Below are 16,801 nucleotides of genomic sequence, written 5' to 3'. Positions count from 1 at the left end.
TCCCTCTGATTCTAAAGAATCGACTCCGGCCGTGGCGAAAGTCAAGAACTTGTCGTGTCAGTTGCCCCTTCAGTTCCTCCACCAGGGATCACCATCCACACAGACGCGTCATTAAGCGGTTGGGGAGGATATTCCCAGTTCAAAAAGGTTCAAGGAACGTGGTCACCTCAGTTCCGTCAGTTCCATATAAACGTACTGGAAGCAATGGCAGTGTTCTTGACTCTAAAAAGGTTACGCCCGCCAAAGTACTCCCACATTAAAGCTAGTCCTGGACAGCGCAGTGGTGGTACATTGTGTAAACAGGGGACGGCTCCAAGTCACGTCATCTAAATCATGTCATGATAGCCATCTTCTCCCTGGCGACAAGTTCAGTTGGCATCTCTCCTCCACTCATATAGCTGGAGTGAGAAACGTCATAGCAGATGCTCTATCCCGATCAGTACCTCTAGAGTCGGAATGGTCACTGGACAACAGTTCGTTCCAATGGATTCTTCAGAGAGTTCCAGGTCTACAGGTGGATCTCTTCGCATCTCAAGCGAACCACAAACTCCCGTGTTATGTGGCCCCCAACCTGGACCCTCTGGCCTATGCCAGGACGCCCTGGCTCTAAACTGGAACAACTGGGAGAAGATTTATGTCTTTCCTCCGGTGAATCTTCTCATGAAAGTCTTAAACAAACTCAGGACATTCAAGGGTCAAGTGGCTCTAGTAGCCCCAGACTGGCCGAAGAGCAATTGGTACCCTCTCATTCTGGAGCTGGGTCTTCGCCCTCTTCGGATCCCCAATCCCAGGCTCTCCCAGTCAGTACAAACGAAGACTGTGTTCGCTTCCTCAGGATTCTCAAAAACCCTAACTTTATGGATTTCATGAAGTTTTGCAGCGAAAAGGGATGCGAATATTGACCCTCAGAATATTCTCTTCTTAGAATCCGATAAAGAGATTCTACTTTGAGACGTATGATGCTGCTGTCAAAAAGTTAGCAACCTTCCTGAAAGAATCAGATTTATTAGAATCATGACAATCAATTCAGCTATAACCTTTTTCAGATCCTTATTTGAAAAAGGCTTAGCAGCTAGCACAATTACGACAAACAAGTCAGCCTTGAAAAAGATTTTTCAATTTGGATTCAACATAGACTTGACAGATTCCTACTTCTCGTCTATTCCAAGGCATGGCTAGACTTAGACCTTCGGTAAGGCCTACGTCCAGTATCATGGTTCTTAAACGATGTTCTAAAGCTGGCTTCAGAAACTGATAATGACACATGCTCGTTTATAATGCTCTTAAGAAAAACCCTATTTTTATTAAGCTTGGCCTCAGGAGCTAGAATTTCAGAACTGTCGGCGTTTATCCAGAGATCCGGATCATATTCAGTTCCTTCCCACAGGGGAAGTGCTACTTTCTCCGGAACGTAGCTTTATAGCAAAGAATGAAGATCCTTGATGAGGTGGGAACCATGGAAGGTACTACCCTTCCACAAGATCTATCTCTTTGCCCAGTTTTCAGCCTTACGAGCCTTTCTATCTAGGACCTCCTCATCTCATCGGGTCCTCTCTTTAAGAGAGAAAAAGATGGTACTTTATCTATTAAAGGCATCAGGCAACAAATCCTGTACTTCATTAAACAAGCCAATCCTGACTCTTTCCCAAAAGCACATGATGTCAGGGCAGTAGCCACCTCAATTAACTATTTCCAACATATGAACTTCGATGAGTTGAAAAAGTATACTGGATGGAAATCGCCGACAGTGTTCAAAACGTCATTACTTAAAGTCTTGGAAGCTCTGAAATTTTCAGCAGTTGCAGCAGGGGAACCATAGTTTCCCCTGACTCTGACTAATCTTTAGTAGAAGATCCGTCCTCCTTTCTACCTGCCTCACCCAACAGTTCGTCTATTCCTGCCTTGTTTCATTTACGGTCACCTTGTGTCTTAGCTGCTTTTATGATGATGTAGTGGGTGCCCCTTATTTTTTTGCTAGGGACACTCACTTTTGATGATGGTTATTGATCTCGTGGATGTCATCTCCTTATTTTATGCTAGGAGATACATCTTATTATAATGGTTACGGGTTTTGTATATTAAGTCATATACATTCCTTTATTATATTATTATTGTTGAGTTTGTTTTATTCAAACTTTTATGTTAATTGCTTTAGAATGTGTTGATACATAGCTTTACACAGATACCATTTTTGTACATATATGATATATTTCTCCTGTATATATGTATATTACCTTAAGTTAAGAAATATTATTAGAATTAAGTGTAATTTAAGTAATATTTCTATCTTGTATCACTGTGTATATGTATCCTTATTAGCATTATATTGATTTATTTTTATTTTATCTTTTATTTGAGACCTCTTTGTATTTTGTTGAATTTCTTTACAATCTTGTGCTATTTCTCTGGTACGATTTCGCGCAGCGACACGAGCTGAGCCCAGAAAAGGGATTTTGACGTAAGGAAAAATCTATTTCTGGCGATTGGCTCGTGTCGCCAGCGAAATCCCGCCCTACCCATCCCATCGCCAAGATTGTCTGCTAACTTCAGGATGCCACCAGAGGCGCAGCAGTCGGCAGCATGGGATGGAGTAGTAGTAGTAGGTGCTGCCCACTCTGTGGGTCGGCTCTCCTCTTGGGGGATTTTGTAGTGGGAGAATTCTATTGGCATTTGGCTCGTGGTAGTGGTCTCACTCGCCATAGTGTTCATACCGACTCTCGTGGGAGAGTGAGCGAGTCAGTTATACTGACCTTTTTTCTTTATTTATTTATTCTCTGGTAGGTGTTAGTACATTTACCCTAGAAATAATAGATTAAGGATATTTCGCTGGCGACACGAGCCAATCGCCCAGAAATGATTTTTCCTTACGTCAAAATCCCTTAATTGGACTAAAAGTATAGAAACATCCGTGCCTATTGTTAAAACCGTATCTAAACAAGAAAATTCCTTAACCCAAGAGATCGCGAGCATTGAATATCTGGGTCGGAGCGCAGAACTGTTACAAACTGAACAAAGCAAGTGTCAACAGCGATAAGCAAAACAATAAACACCAACAATAAACACTTCGAAACGGAAACAGGGTCGTGGCTAGGCAAAAAAACAATAAACACTTCGAGCAGAAACCCTAAAGCAAAAGTATATTTATAGTATGTATCAGAATAATGTAATCAAATGTAATGTTATATGTAGGTCTGTGACGAGGAAAACCCGAAGAACACAGCAGATGACTAACGACCAGGTAGTAATAATAATCTCTTTCATACCAATCGTCATAACTGGTGGCATTCCGTCATCCAGGTTTCCTACTATGTCACAGAAAGCCAAATCACTGTTTTACTGCCTACAATGCTTACAGATATAAAAAGCACATAACTGATTGTAACACGTGTCATGAAAACAAGGGATACACTAAGACAACTGTCAGTTTTAAGGGCCTATCCTGTGCCAAATCAATCCTTGAAAGAATATACGTAGAATTATTAACAGAATTACGAGTCTGACAGAGGGAATAAACACTTCTTAGTGTTAATAGTTCTTTGACACGTTATATAAAAGAATTAATAGCACTAAAAAAACAAACACCGCAATTGAGTGCGTTAGGAATATTTATGAGTGCTAAATCAGTAAACATGAATTCAACACATGATAATCTGACTCGGGTGGTGTAAAATCAATAATAATCTCCTTAATTAAACACGTTGTGTGAATTCCTTTCCATTAAGAAACCAATAATATATTTTATCACCCAGAGTCAATCGGTTTGTGAATAACGGATAATTAAATAGGAAGTGTCAATGTTCTTACGAGTTACACTCGTGATGTTGATCCGAACTGGATTATAGCGGTTCTCGCGGTTTTAAATACCTTTATCATTTATATCTTGTATCTATAGAATTGATGCCGCAAGTAGCCTTATACGTACGCCGCTAGAAACACTTTTCCACATATTCAAGCCAACCATTAATTTATCAATATATATAAAAAATATATAAATAAATAAATATAAAAAAATAAAAAATATGGATACAAGTGGGAGTCAATATATACACTCCGTAAGAAGTCGGAAGGGTTACAAATTATAATAAAAAAGGAATCACGATAAAATCAATAAGCAAACGTAACCATAGATAATTAAATATCCAAATATATATGCGTAAAGATTTGAACTCTAACTTAACGCTTTAGTTATGACAAATAAGCTAAAGGTTCAAACACATATCCAAAACCTACTGACATATTGTCTGTCCCGGTGATTTATCTTCGTAGTCAATGAAAAAAAAAAAATAATAATAATAAATAAATAAATAAATAAAATAAAATAAAAGAGATTTTAAAGTCAGGAAGTCTAGAAGTGAAAATCTTATCTATGGAATAATCCTATATGAATCTTATACAGGGCTAATAATATATATAGAATTTGTATGGAAACCTTTTTCATTAGTTGAATAAGGAATCTTTAATTTAACATAATTCCAACATGAAAACTAATATATTGTTTCAAATTTTGGTACTGTTTTTTTTTTTTTTTTTTTTTTCAGACATTCCTCTCATGTGGGTCGAGTATTAAAAAACAAAAAATTTATCCTAAAGTCGTATCTCTTACAGCAAGTAACTAACTCTTAAGCTGGTGACGACGTCATCAGTTCTAGAAGGTCTGTCGCGTTTGCCGTATCAGCAGTGATTCCTTTAACCTCAAATATCTGCTTGCACAGGCTTCATCTTGCGCTTGCAAAGCAGATTGACTGGAGAAAGGAATGCTTAGTTCATGAACTTCACATGTTTCATAGGTCACATGACAGGCCACATAACATATTCTTATCCGTGTGTGTAATGCAATTAGTTAAGGACTTGCAATCATTTTAAAATTAATGAAACAAATAAGCAAATAGAATTTCTATAACAACAAAATGAATTAATTTTTTTTTTCTGAACCTCATAGACATTTAGAAGTATCAAGATATGTATATATGAAATATTTACTTGCAACATTAGCCTATTACAATTCAAGTAAGGGATTTTGACGTAAGGAAAAAATCTATTTCTGGGCGATTGGCTCGTGTCGCCAGCGAAATATCCTTTAATCATTATTTCTAGGGTAAATGTACTAACACATACCAGAGAATAAATAAATAAAGAAAAAGGTCAGTATAACTGACTCGCTCACACCCTCCCAGAGAGTGTCGGTATGAACACTATGGCGAGTGAGACCACTACCAACGAGCCAAATGCCAATAGAATTCTCCCACTACAAAATCCCCCAAGAGGAGAGCCGACCCACAGAGTGGGCAGCACCTACTACTACTACTCCATCCCATGCTGCCGACTGCTGCGCCTCTGGTGGCCATCCTGAAGTTAGCAGACAATCTTGGCGATGGGATGGGTATGGGCGGGATTCGCTGGCGACAACGAGCCATCGCCACCGAAATAGATTTTTCCTTACGTCAAATCCCTTTTCTGGGCTCAGCTCAAGTCGCTGCGCGAAATCGTACCAGAGAAATAGCACAAGATTGTAAAGAAATTCAACAAAATACAAAGAGGTCTCAATAAAAGATAAATAAAAATAAATCAATATAATTGCTAATAAGGATACATACTACACAGTGATACAAAATAGAAATTACTTAAATTACACTTAATTCTAATAATATTTCTTAACTTAAGGTAATATACATATATACAGGAGACAATTATCATATATGTACAAAAATGGTATCTGTGTAAAGCTATGTATCAAAACATTCTAAAGCAATTAACATAAAAGTTGAATAAAAACAAACTCAACAATAATAATATATAAAGGAATGTATATGACTTAATATACAAAACCCGTAACCATTATAATAAGATGTATCTCCTAGCATAAAAATAAGGAGATGACATCCACGAGATCAATAACCATCATCAATGTGAGTGTCCCTAGCAGAAAAATAAGGGACACCCACTACATCATCATAAAAGCAGCTAAGACACAAGGTGACGTAAATGAACAAGGCAGGAATAGACGAACAGTTGGGTGAGGCAGGTAGAAAGGAGGACTGGATCTTCTACTAAAGATTAGTCAGAGTCAGGGGAAACTATGTTCCCCGCTGCAACTGCTGAAAATTTCAGAGCTTCCAAGGACTTTAAGTAATGACATTTGAACACTGTCGGCGATTTCCATCCAGTATACTTTTTCAACTCATCGAAGTTCGTATGTTGGAAATAGTTAATTGAGGTGGCTACTGCCCTGACATCATGTGCTTTTGGGAAAGAGTCAGGATTGGCTTGTTTAATGAAGTACAGGATTTGTTGCCTGATGCCTTTAATAGATAAAGTGCCACCTTTTTCTCTCTTAAAGAGAGGACCCGATGAGGATGAGGAGGTCCTAGATAGAAAGGCTCGTAAGGCTGAAACTGGGCAAAGAGATAGATCTTGTGGAAGGGGTAGTACCTTCCATGGTTCCCACCTCATCAAAGGATCTTCATTCTTTGCTATAAGCTACGTTCCGGAGAAAGTAGCACTTCCCCTGTGGGAAGGAACTGAATATGATCCGGATCTCTGATAAAGGCCGACAGTTCTGAAATTCTAGCTCCTGAGGCCAAGCTTTATAAAAATAGGGTTTTTCTTAAGAGCATTATAAACGAGCATGTGTCATTATTAGTTTTCTGAAGCCAGCTTTAGAACATCGTTTAAGAACCATGATACTGACGTAGGCCTTACCGAAGGTCTAAGTCTAGCACATGCCTTGGGAATAGACGAGAAGTAGGAATCTGTCAAGTCTATGTTGAATCCAAATTGAAAAATCTTTTTCAAGGCTGACTTGTTTGGTCGTAATTGTGCTAGCTGCTTAAGCCTTTTTCAATAAGGATCTGAAAAAGGTTATAGCTGAATTGATTGTCATGATTCTAATATCTGACTCTTTCAGGAAGGTTGCTAACTTTTGACAGCAGCATCATACTGTCTCAAAGTTGAATCTCTTTTATCAGATTCCAAGAAGAGAATATTCTGAGGGTCAATATTCGCATCCCTTTTCGCTGCAAACTTCATGAAATCCATAAAGTTAGGGTTTTGAGAATCCCTGAGGAAGCGAACAACAGTCTTCGTTTGTACTGACTGGGAGAGCCTGGGATTGGGGATCCGAAGAGGGCGAAGACCAGTTCCAGAATGAGAGGGTACCAATTGCTCTTCGGCCATCTGGGGCTACTAGAGCCACTTGACCCTTGAATGTCCTGAGTTTGTTTAAGACTTTCATGAGAAGATTCACCGGAGGAAAGACATAAATCTTCTCCCAGTTGTTCCAGTTTAGAGCCAGGGCGTCCGTGGCATAGGCCAGAGGGTCCAGGGTTGGGGGCCACATAACACGGGAGTTTGTGGTTTCGCTGAGATCGCGAGGATCCACCTGTAGACCTGGAACTCTCTGAAGAATCCATTGGAATGAACTGTTGTCCAGTGACCATTCCGACTCTAGAGGTACTGATCGGGATAGAGCATCTGCTATGACGTTTCTCACTCCAGCTATATGCGTGGAGGAGAGATGCCAACTGAACTTGTCCGCCCGCCAGGGAGAAGATGGCTACCATGACATGATTTAGATGACGTGACTTGGAGCCTCCCCTGTTTACACAATGTACCACCACTGCGCTGTCCAGGACTAGCTTTATGTGGGAGTACTTTGGCGGGCGTAACCTTTTAGAGTCAAGAACACTGCCATTGCTTCCAGTACGTTTATATGGAACTGACGGAACTGAGGTGACCACGTTCCTTGAACCTTTTTGAACTGGGAATATCCTCCCCAACCGCTTAATGACGCGTCTGTGTGGATGGTGATCCCGGTGGAGGAAAACGAAGGGGACTGACACCGACAAGTTCTTGACTTTCGCCCACGGCCGGAGTCGATTCTTTAGAATCAGAGGGACTGAGGATAATTTGTCCCTGGACCTGACATTTGCTCGTGAGCGCCAGATTCTGGTTAGGTCTTTCAGTTTGGCTTTCATTAGGATGTTCGTCACTGATGCAAACTGGAGAGAACCCAAGATCCTTTTCCTGAGATCTTCTTGATGCCAGTTTGTGACTCAGAAATTGTTTGACTGACTTCGCTATTTCCCTTTCTTTTGGATGATGGAATCGCAGAGTATGGGAGGATAGATTCCATTGAATGCCTAGCCACTGAAAGTTGACTCTGGGGTGAGTCTTCTTGACTTGGTCCTGTTTATCTTGAAGCCTAGATATTCCAGGAACTGAATTACTTTCAGTGTTGCTTTGTTGCATTCCTCGACTGTTGAAGCCCAGATCACCAATCGTCGAGATACTCTACTACCATAATCCCTTGCGATCTGAGTTGTTGAACTACTACTTCCGCCATTTCGTAAACACCCTGGGTGCCACGTTGAGCCCGAAAGGAACTACCTTGAAGGAGAATGTCTGGTCTCCTATCTTGAAGCCCAGATACGGACGGAAGTGTCTTGCAATAGGGATATGATAGTAAGCGTCTGTAAGATCGATAGAGGTGGTGACGGCCCCACGGGGAGTAGGTCCGAACCTGCGAGATCGTGAGCATCTTGAACTTGTCGCAGCGAATGGCTAAGTTTAAGCGGGACAAGTCTAAGATTACCCTTCTTTTTTGTGAGCCTTTCTTTGGCACGCTGAACAAGCGTCCTTGAAATTTTAAACCTTTGACTCTCGCTATAGCTCCTTTCTGAAGGATCCTCCGCATACTCCGTCAATTCCTTGGAAGGAAGTTGGCGGAAAGGTCTGGATGGGGTGGGTTCGATAACCAGCTCCAACCCAGGCCTTTGACACAATGCTCTGAGCCCACTTGCTGAAGTTCCACCGTGCGAAAGTGAAACAGCCTCCCTCCTACCTAAATTCTCATTGTTCTGTAGCCTCCTCTCGCTCCCTGAAATGTTTTCCCCGGTAAATTAAAGGGACCTAGGGCCCTCCCGATCCTCTCCCACGAAAGGGTCGCTTACCTCTGCCTCCCTTACCCGACGGTCATACTTCTGTGAAGCTTGACTCTCGAAGAGGCTTGGTTGTAAGCTGGAGAGAGGGCGTAAGAGGTGGAGGGCTGAGGCTGAGGGGGAGATAACGTAAATCGGCTGCGATTGAGCCTTTGAGGTGGAAGGTTGGGCTGTTTGCACCAAGGGAACAGCCGGAACTTGTTGAGAAAAGAAGCGTGGCTGCTTTTTCTGGTAGGGCTGGAAACGTCTAGGTTTCCTTTGACCCTTACCCTTAGCTGCTAGATCTTGTCGTCTCTTGGCCGTAAGACCCCAACGGTCCTTAAGGCTCTGGTTCAACCTCGTAGCCTCTGACTGAACCTCCTTCACCATCGCTTCTGGGAAGAGGTCTGCTCCCCAGATGCTTGACGCAAGTAACCTATTCGGCTCGTGCCGAATAGTTGCTTCTTGTAGGACAATGTTTCCTACAGTTCGTCCTAGCAGTGGCAAACTCAAACATATCTGACTGTACCGTTTGAGTCAAGGATTTGGTAATAAGCTTGAAGAGCGGTTCTGACCCATAGGCCATGGTAGCCACCTCGGTCATAGCCATGGAATTAATAGACCTGGCTAACCGCGATTTGGCGTCGAATTCTGCCTGAATAAGGCCATCTGGAAGCCTAGGTAGCTTCTCACCAAACTGCTCCATAGCACAGTCCGGTTTGAGTTTGCCAGCTGAGAAGGTGTTAGGTAAGTCTTCCCACAATTCTCCGGCTGAAGGAAGTAACGGAGATGTAGGATCTGCTTCCTTCATTGAGGCATGGGATCCCCCTTCTGGGCCGCTGGAATGGTAGATGTCGCGATCTTTGTCAGGAAAGGGAGCGGGGTACTCTCATCCATCGTAAAGATCGTGAACGGGCTCTTGAAAGGTTGGATTTTCGTATTGGAACAATCCATTTCCTCTAGACACCTGAGCCATTCTCTCTGAGCCTGGTCACGTGAATAGAGGACTGTCTCCTTTGGCACCTTATATCCGAGTCATGGCTGAGGCGGTGAGCCTGGCGTAGCCGATGAATGGAGGCTGAAGGTCTTCCGGGTAGAACTCGAAGTCCTCAATCCTCCGAGTTCCACATTCCGGGATAGAAATGAGTCCGTCTTGGAAGGGGGCGTATGACGCTACTCTCCAAGGGTTGTTGTTCATTGAGAACGGAGGTAGAGTGTCATACGGGGAAGCTGGGCTCACCTGTGCTGAAAGGTGGAGGAGAGGCTAGAGGAGTCTTGGCTCAGTCCGGCTATAATGTTGTCTTGAGAGGTAATCCTATCCGACAACCGAGAGATCATTTGTTCCATGCTATTTTTCAGAGACCCAACCAGGTCGCCCACCTGTTTGTAACAGCCCAGCATTGGAGTCCAAAGCCGGAGCTGCTGCGGAGGTGGAGGGGTGGCTCTGAACTGGAACCAAGGGTAGCGGAACTGACGACTCCGCTGGAGTGTGAGATCTCTCTCTGGAGGATTTACTCCTCGAGGACTTAGAGCCGGACCCAGAAGCTTTAGATTTCTCTGCTCCGGATTCCTAGCCGGAGACTTACGAGAAGAGGATGACGCCGAAGCCGTCTTCTTAGACGACGACGACGTCTTCGTCAAGGATTTCACTGCTTGACCCTTGACCTTGGGTCTACTGAAGCGTCAGGAGAAGTATATAATTCGTTACCCGTAAAGCCTTGGAAGGATGGAGAGGTTGCAGGAGTGAGAAGAGCAGTTGCACCCAAGGGTATCCCTTGGGGCGTCCAACTTACTACCTCGACCACAGGTCCGTCCACACCTACCATAGGTTCTACATTGATATCCAACGTCGCGACTTCCGAGAGATGTCCTGGCCTTGGTCAGTCAACGAGGCAGCCAGCTGTTGCTGGATGAAAGCGATAGTCGGGCCCGCCTCTACTGGGTCGACGTAGCCTGTCGCCTTGCCTCCGGGGAAGATTAGTACCGCCAACCTCTTCTCCAGGATGTAGGGCATACCCTTGGCGGCGTTCTTCCCGAAACCGCCGACCCAGGCCCGCAGGGTTTGCCAGTGCGGTATCCCTCACGGCCGGCGCCTGGAAGAGAGGGTATTGGATTGATTAGATTTAAGAATAACTTAAAACTAAAGTTAACTTAAAGCTTAACTTAAAATTATAGGGGCTATAAGACTCCTTGAATTTTTACCTTAAGTTAGAGTGATTGATGTAAACTTAGCACTATAACAGATGAGGACCAGCTACCGGAGATGGAATACTTACCCGTCTAAAAGCTGGCTCACCAGATCGTAACATATGGTACAGCGTTTTCATGGTACCAGACCTGGATGTCCCCGTGCGGAGTCGCGCATGGAGCATGGGACCTCCGGCAAACTTCGTGTCACATGGGTCCTGAAGTGTGGCGGCGCATCCCGGATGCTCACAGTTGGTGGTCTGTAAGTGGAAAGACACATGAGTATCTTAAAGACTATCACGCAACAGGCTAAAGGACCAGAAGAACTCCGTTGCATGCCGGAGCTCGGAAAAAATTTGGGCATAACCCCTCCCTTAATCGCCTGAATAGGCTATAACCCCGGAGGGATCCGGTGAAACAAAAAGGGAGGGGGGATGGTTTAAGGTACTTAAGATAAACTTAATAGTTTAACATAATAGATCTTAAACCTAAAAACTCGAACGTACCGGACTAAGTCCAGTGCGTGGCGGAGTGTGTAACTCAGTGAAACGGAGAGGTTAGAAGGGACCGACTGTATGTTCCGGTCCACCCTGTGGGTAGACTAGCACCTTTCCGCTGGATGCCAGGTCTCCGTGGTAAGGAGCCCTAGTAAGGTGGGAAAGAGCAAGAGGGCATACAGACTCGGGCTAGTAACGGAGCGACGGGGTAGTTAATGGTGGGGAGGGGGGAAAGGGCCAGTCCCCCCCACCTTACCAACCGACCGGACCGAGAAGCCGGAGAGGTCGAGTCCAGTCTGGGTCTGTCCCGTCCCTCTCACCCCCTCCGCCTGGGGGGAGAGAGGGAGGCAGGCTCGGGTATGTGGAGCGAGCATGGGCAGACCTACCCACCCCCCCCGACCCTATAGAAGAGCGGGAGGGGGGGAAGGTGACTGGACAGGCGTCTGGCTGCCTCGTGATCACGTAGTGACCACGGGGGCGATCAGAACAACAACTAAGCCTAGAAACATAACCAACTGATCAGAGAGATGCTATCGGAAGCAACCGAGCTGAAGAGCGGTAACATAAAGGCCCAATGGGCCATGAGCTAGCTAAGCAAGCAGACGCCTAACTAACCTAACAAATATCACATAAATAAATATAAAACGAATAATAAATGAAAGAAAGAAAACAATATAGTAAGGAGAAAAAATCCAGGAGTGTACGACTAACCCGAAGGCAAGTCTACCACTCAAAGCTAGCCGAGGCCGATACTAAAGCAGCCTCCGTGGCTAGGGTCTGGATGGAAGAGCCTACATAAGGTAAAAGACATGCATGCATGACAAAACCGTGTAGACCGTACCCTAAACAAAGCGGATAAATAAAATAGAGCGTACATAAGCAAGGGATGTCCTGGGTTATGGGCGACCCAGAACGAACCCACCACGAGGCAGAACCATGCTGCCATGCTTCCGACCTAGAGTTCGTATTTATACCTAAAAAACGGAAAAACGGCAAATACGTGCTCAGGGCCGGAAAAAAACCAAATCGCAATAAACACTGGAGTACTTAACTTAGCTGCTGCGATGGCTGCACGCTCCATGGTAATAAAATCCAAATGAAAGGGCACAAAAAACACAGAGAAGAAAATGGCACGTGTGTATCGTGTGCGCTAACTGAAAAGGATGGCCACCAGAGGCGCAGCAGTCGGCAGCATGGGATGGAGTAGTAGTAGTAGGTGCTGCCCACTCTGTGGGTCGGCTCTCCTCTTGGGGATTTTGTAGTGGAGAATTCTATTGGCATTTGGCTCGTGGTAGTGGTCTCACTCGCCATAGTGTTCATACCGACACTCTCTGGGAGGGTGAGCGAGTCAGTTTATACTGACCTTTTTCTTTATTTATTTATTCTCTGTATGTGTTAGTACATTTACCCTAGAATAATAGATTAAAGGATATTTCGCGCAGCGACACGAGCTGAGCCCAGAAAAAACATTCATGGGAAAATGTCACATTTTCTTGAAAAACCCAAAGTTTATTTAGAAATTAGTTACATCGTGGGTTTTTTTCGTTGCATCTCCTACCTATTAATAAAGTTTTTAAAATTAACCTCAGAGGATGCGTGCGAGAAAATTGAATATGAAACTTGTTAGGGCACATAGGATCAGATTTTATCACAACTTAATTTCAGTTAGCATAGAGACTACAGAATCATGATTAATCTTCTCTTTGACTCTTATGTTCCTGGCAATCTTACAATTAGCTCCGTTTTCCACTTCTTTGTCTAGTAACTTACTACCAGTAATATCGAATTTTCTTTGAGATTCGTAATGATATCTATTTTATTTGTTATAAATTATGGATATTTTTACAGTCATCATAGACCTGGATAAGTTCACTCATTGTTAATGCCATGGATAAAAAAGTTTGTACAGCGGACTCTTTTGAATTCCAAAATATCACGAATTCATGTGGGTTAAGTCTGGTCTAAATGGCTCTCTCCCCTCCCCTGTATTTGGATGTCGTCTGAATTTACTTTGCCCTTGTGACAAGTATAATTTAACTTGCAGGCTGATTAATGGAACCTGGTTACAGTATCCTGCAGTACGAGAGTTTCACATCGCAACTTCAAAAAAATCGTTCGTCGCAGCGGACGACTACAGTCAAGTAACAACCGCCTACAATGTGAAAGGAATTTCATGGACTTCTTCGACCGACACCGTATCTCGTCGTTAATCTCGACCGACACCGTATCTCGTCGTTAATCTCGTTTTAATGCGGAATGCTCCGGCGGCTGTCGGAATCGACTACGAATGGGACATACTTCCGACAATTACGACCCGAAGGATATTCAACTCTACTTTGCTGGCGAAGGACTCGTGCTGGGGATGTTTTTTTATTCATCGCGAACGTAATCGTGTAGCTTAGGATGCAGAGAATAAGTATGACGCAAAATAGAACGTTGGACCCGCCCCAGGCAAATTTTCCCCTTGTTTAACCATTGAAAAAGGCCGTTTCAATTGGCTATAGGTGTTTGTCTGGAACTGTGTAATGGACGAAAAGTTGTTCGAAAGCTAGTTAAATGTGAAGTAGTATAACCTCGGTCATGTATCCTATATATATAAATGATCATAAATAACAGAATCGAAATATATTTTTTGCGTGTACGCACTAGGAATCTATATATAAATGATCATAAATAACGGAATCGAAATATATCTTTGCGTGTACGCAATAGGAATCTATTTAAAGTGCACATATATTAATCATAATTATATGAATCCATATACATATGTATAAACAAATCAGGTAGCCTATAATCAATCTGTTACCTTTTATCTTACCAATATCTGCAGTTAGTATATGAATTAATGAATCAGATATATAACATTTAGCATAAAAATCAACGAATCAATCAGCATAAACATTAATAATTTTATCAATTCATATATGAAATTTTTTATCAGTTAAAATATGATTTTTATCATGTTAATCTTCATTCTATGCAATTATCAGAGTACATTAGTATTTTCTGTAGCATATGTATCTTAATGAGATGAAAGTAAAAAACTGTATCATTATATATCACGTGATCACTATTATTTACCAATATCATTGTTTTATATTTTATTACTTGAATCAATTCATGTACACCATGAATTTTTATTTACTAATATATATATATATATATTCACATAGTGTCTGTATCACACTCCTATAAGTCAAATGCAAGTCAAGTTTGAGTAATATTCAGTAGCTGGTTTTGGTAGCTGACCGAGCTAATGTAATTGTTTACATAATAAAAATATGGAATGTTAGTCCATATATATAAAAGATTGCTTGCAGAATGTGATCAGACTAGAGGACGCTAAAGATGACTATACAATAAGTATGTAGGCTAAGTTGACATGACCGTCACCTGTAGTCATTCAATTGTTTATAAACATTAGTCCAAGCTCCCTGCTTGAGACAACTACCGCCTACGTGATCTGTAGCGTGTCTCATTTGATTGTGTGTTCGTATGAAACTATGTCATTTGTATGTATGTTCATATGTTCGAACTACTGTCTGTTCCTTCATAACTTGTAACAGAGATGGTAGACGAGGAGAACAGAGTTAGCTATCGTCATTAGAAGACCTGTACCTCTTTACCTAAGCTTTATCATGTAGAGGAATAGGATTAGCCATCATCATTGGCAGCGCGATCAAGCTACTTCGTTATTAGAAGTACTTGTACATTCATAACCTGATCTTCTCCAACCATGTAAAATAACTTCAGAAGAATATATAATTTTTTATACTTAGTGTTTTCTACAAGAACCTCCTCACCGGTAACGAACAACATGAGTTTTTAACACATCGTCGTAATAACCAACAAAGATAATACCGACTTCGTAAGTGATCTACAAACCCCACCCAGACACTCCATTGAAGATGGAAGTGCAATACCAACCGACTTAGCGTAAGATTATCGCTAGTCTAACATTACCTCATAGGGCGCCTTATCATACAAGGCACAAGCCCTAATATATGTACTGTACTTTTACCTTATCATAACATTTGCTACAAATTACCTTAAATCCATGACAGGTTATCTCACTGTATACTAGTAACACTGCATCCCCATACGTATGTCTAAATACAGCAAGGAAAATGACAGTCATTCTAACAACCATGAAGGGATTATTATTTACATTAGTATTGATTATTTGCATTTGTAATTGCTGACAAATGAAAATGATGGATATTCAGCTTCGGATACATTATTTCAGGAAATTTCTGAAGCCAGGACAGATGTTCCTGAAACTAGCCTTGCAGATAGAAAACGGCCTGGAAGACTTCGGAAAAAGCTGAGCACCCGTCCCACTACCCGATTTGATGAGGTCCAGTGTTATTATCAGCAAGTTTTTTTTTAGTTTTATATGAATTTCAGCTATGATGCTGAGCATCATTTTTAGAAATATATACAAAGTACTATTTTTATGCTGATCTGTATAATTTTCTTTCAAAATTCTTCTATTTGTCCTCATGTTTTATATGTAAAAAGGATTGTCATCTATAATTTCAGGCTAAGGTTTCATCTAAAATAGAGAGTCAAGAGTTTTTCACTCAGATTTGGCCCAAAGATCAACCTAGAACGTCACCTATAAGAGAAAGCAAGAAAAAAGCACCAAAAACCCCTCCAGCAGGTAATGTTTCTGACTACAGGATAATCAGTGTCATTTGGGAGTTGTGTGGCATCTCTAGGTCTCAAGACCAGATACTTTAATGTATATGATCTTGGCATAGAATCCTGTCATTATTTATTGTTATCGCAGAATGAGAACATTTCTATCATTATTTCCAGACATATAACTGTATGTTGAACAGTCTCTCAGCATATGGCATGATGGATTAAGTGTCATTCTCGTTCAAGAGACGACGTTTTTGTGTAATTTAGTCAGACTGCGCTTGCATTGTGTGTGTGTGTGTGTGTGTGGTAGGGGGGCCATTGTTGGGGGATTTCCCATTCATGATCATGATCATGAGAGAGCTTTTTGCTTGGTACTTTTGTCAAGCTTAGTATGTCTTTCTTCAAGAGTGGTGTATCAATATACTTTACTACATACCAGGAAAAGTTCGTAACCCTTGGAGGTTTTGGAAGGTCCCCAGAATGCATCTGTGACCAATCACACTCTGAATCTATACTGAAAAGCTATGTTTTCTTTTATTGCTTGTTAGTTGAATG

General features: G+C 42.0%; 1 protein-coding gene across 1 annotated transcript in view; it reads left to right on the top strand.

The window, feature by feature from the left end:
* LOC135199034 (coiled-coil and C2 domain-containing protein 2A-like) overlaps nt 1–16,801 on the top strand; it is a 169,899-nt gene that overhangs the window by 40,643 nt on the left and 112,455 nt on the right. The window contains exons 3-4 of the mRNA XM_064226950.1: nt 15,846–15,956; nt 16,142–16,262. Coding sequence (XP_064083020.1) covers nt 15,846–15,956; nt 16,142–16,262 — 232 coding nt within the window. The remainder of the gene's footprint in view (nt 1–15,845; nt 15,957–16,141; nt 16,263–16,801) is intronic.

This window comes from Macrobrachium nipponense, chromosome 25, assembly GCF_015104395.2.
Source record: "Macrobrachium nipponense isolate FS-2020 chromosome 25, ASM1510439v2, whole genome shotgun sequence".
In the NCBI taxonomy this organism is placed as follows: domain Eukaryota; kingdom Metazoa; phylum Arthropoda; class Malacostraca; order Decapoda; family Palaemonidae; genus Macrobrachium; species Macrobrachium nipponense.
The sequence above is the reverse complement of the archived record's forward strand: the minus strand, read 5'-3'. Positions and strand labels throughout refer to the sequence as shown.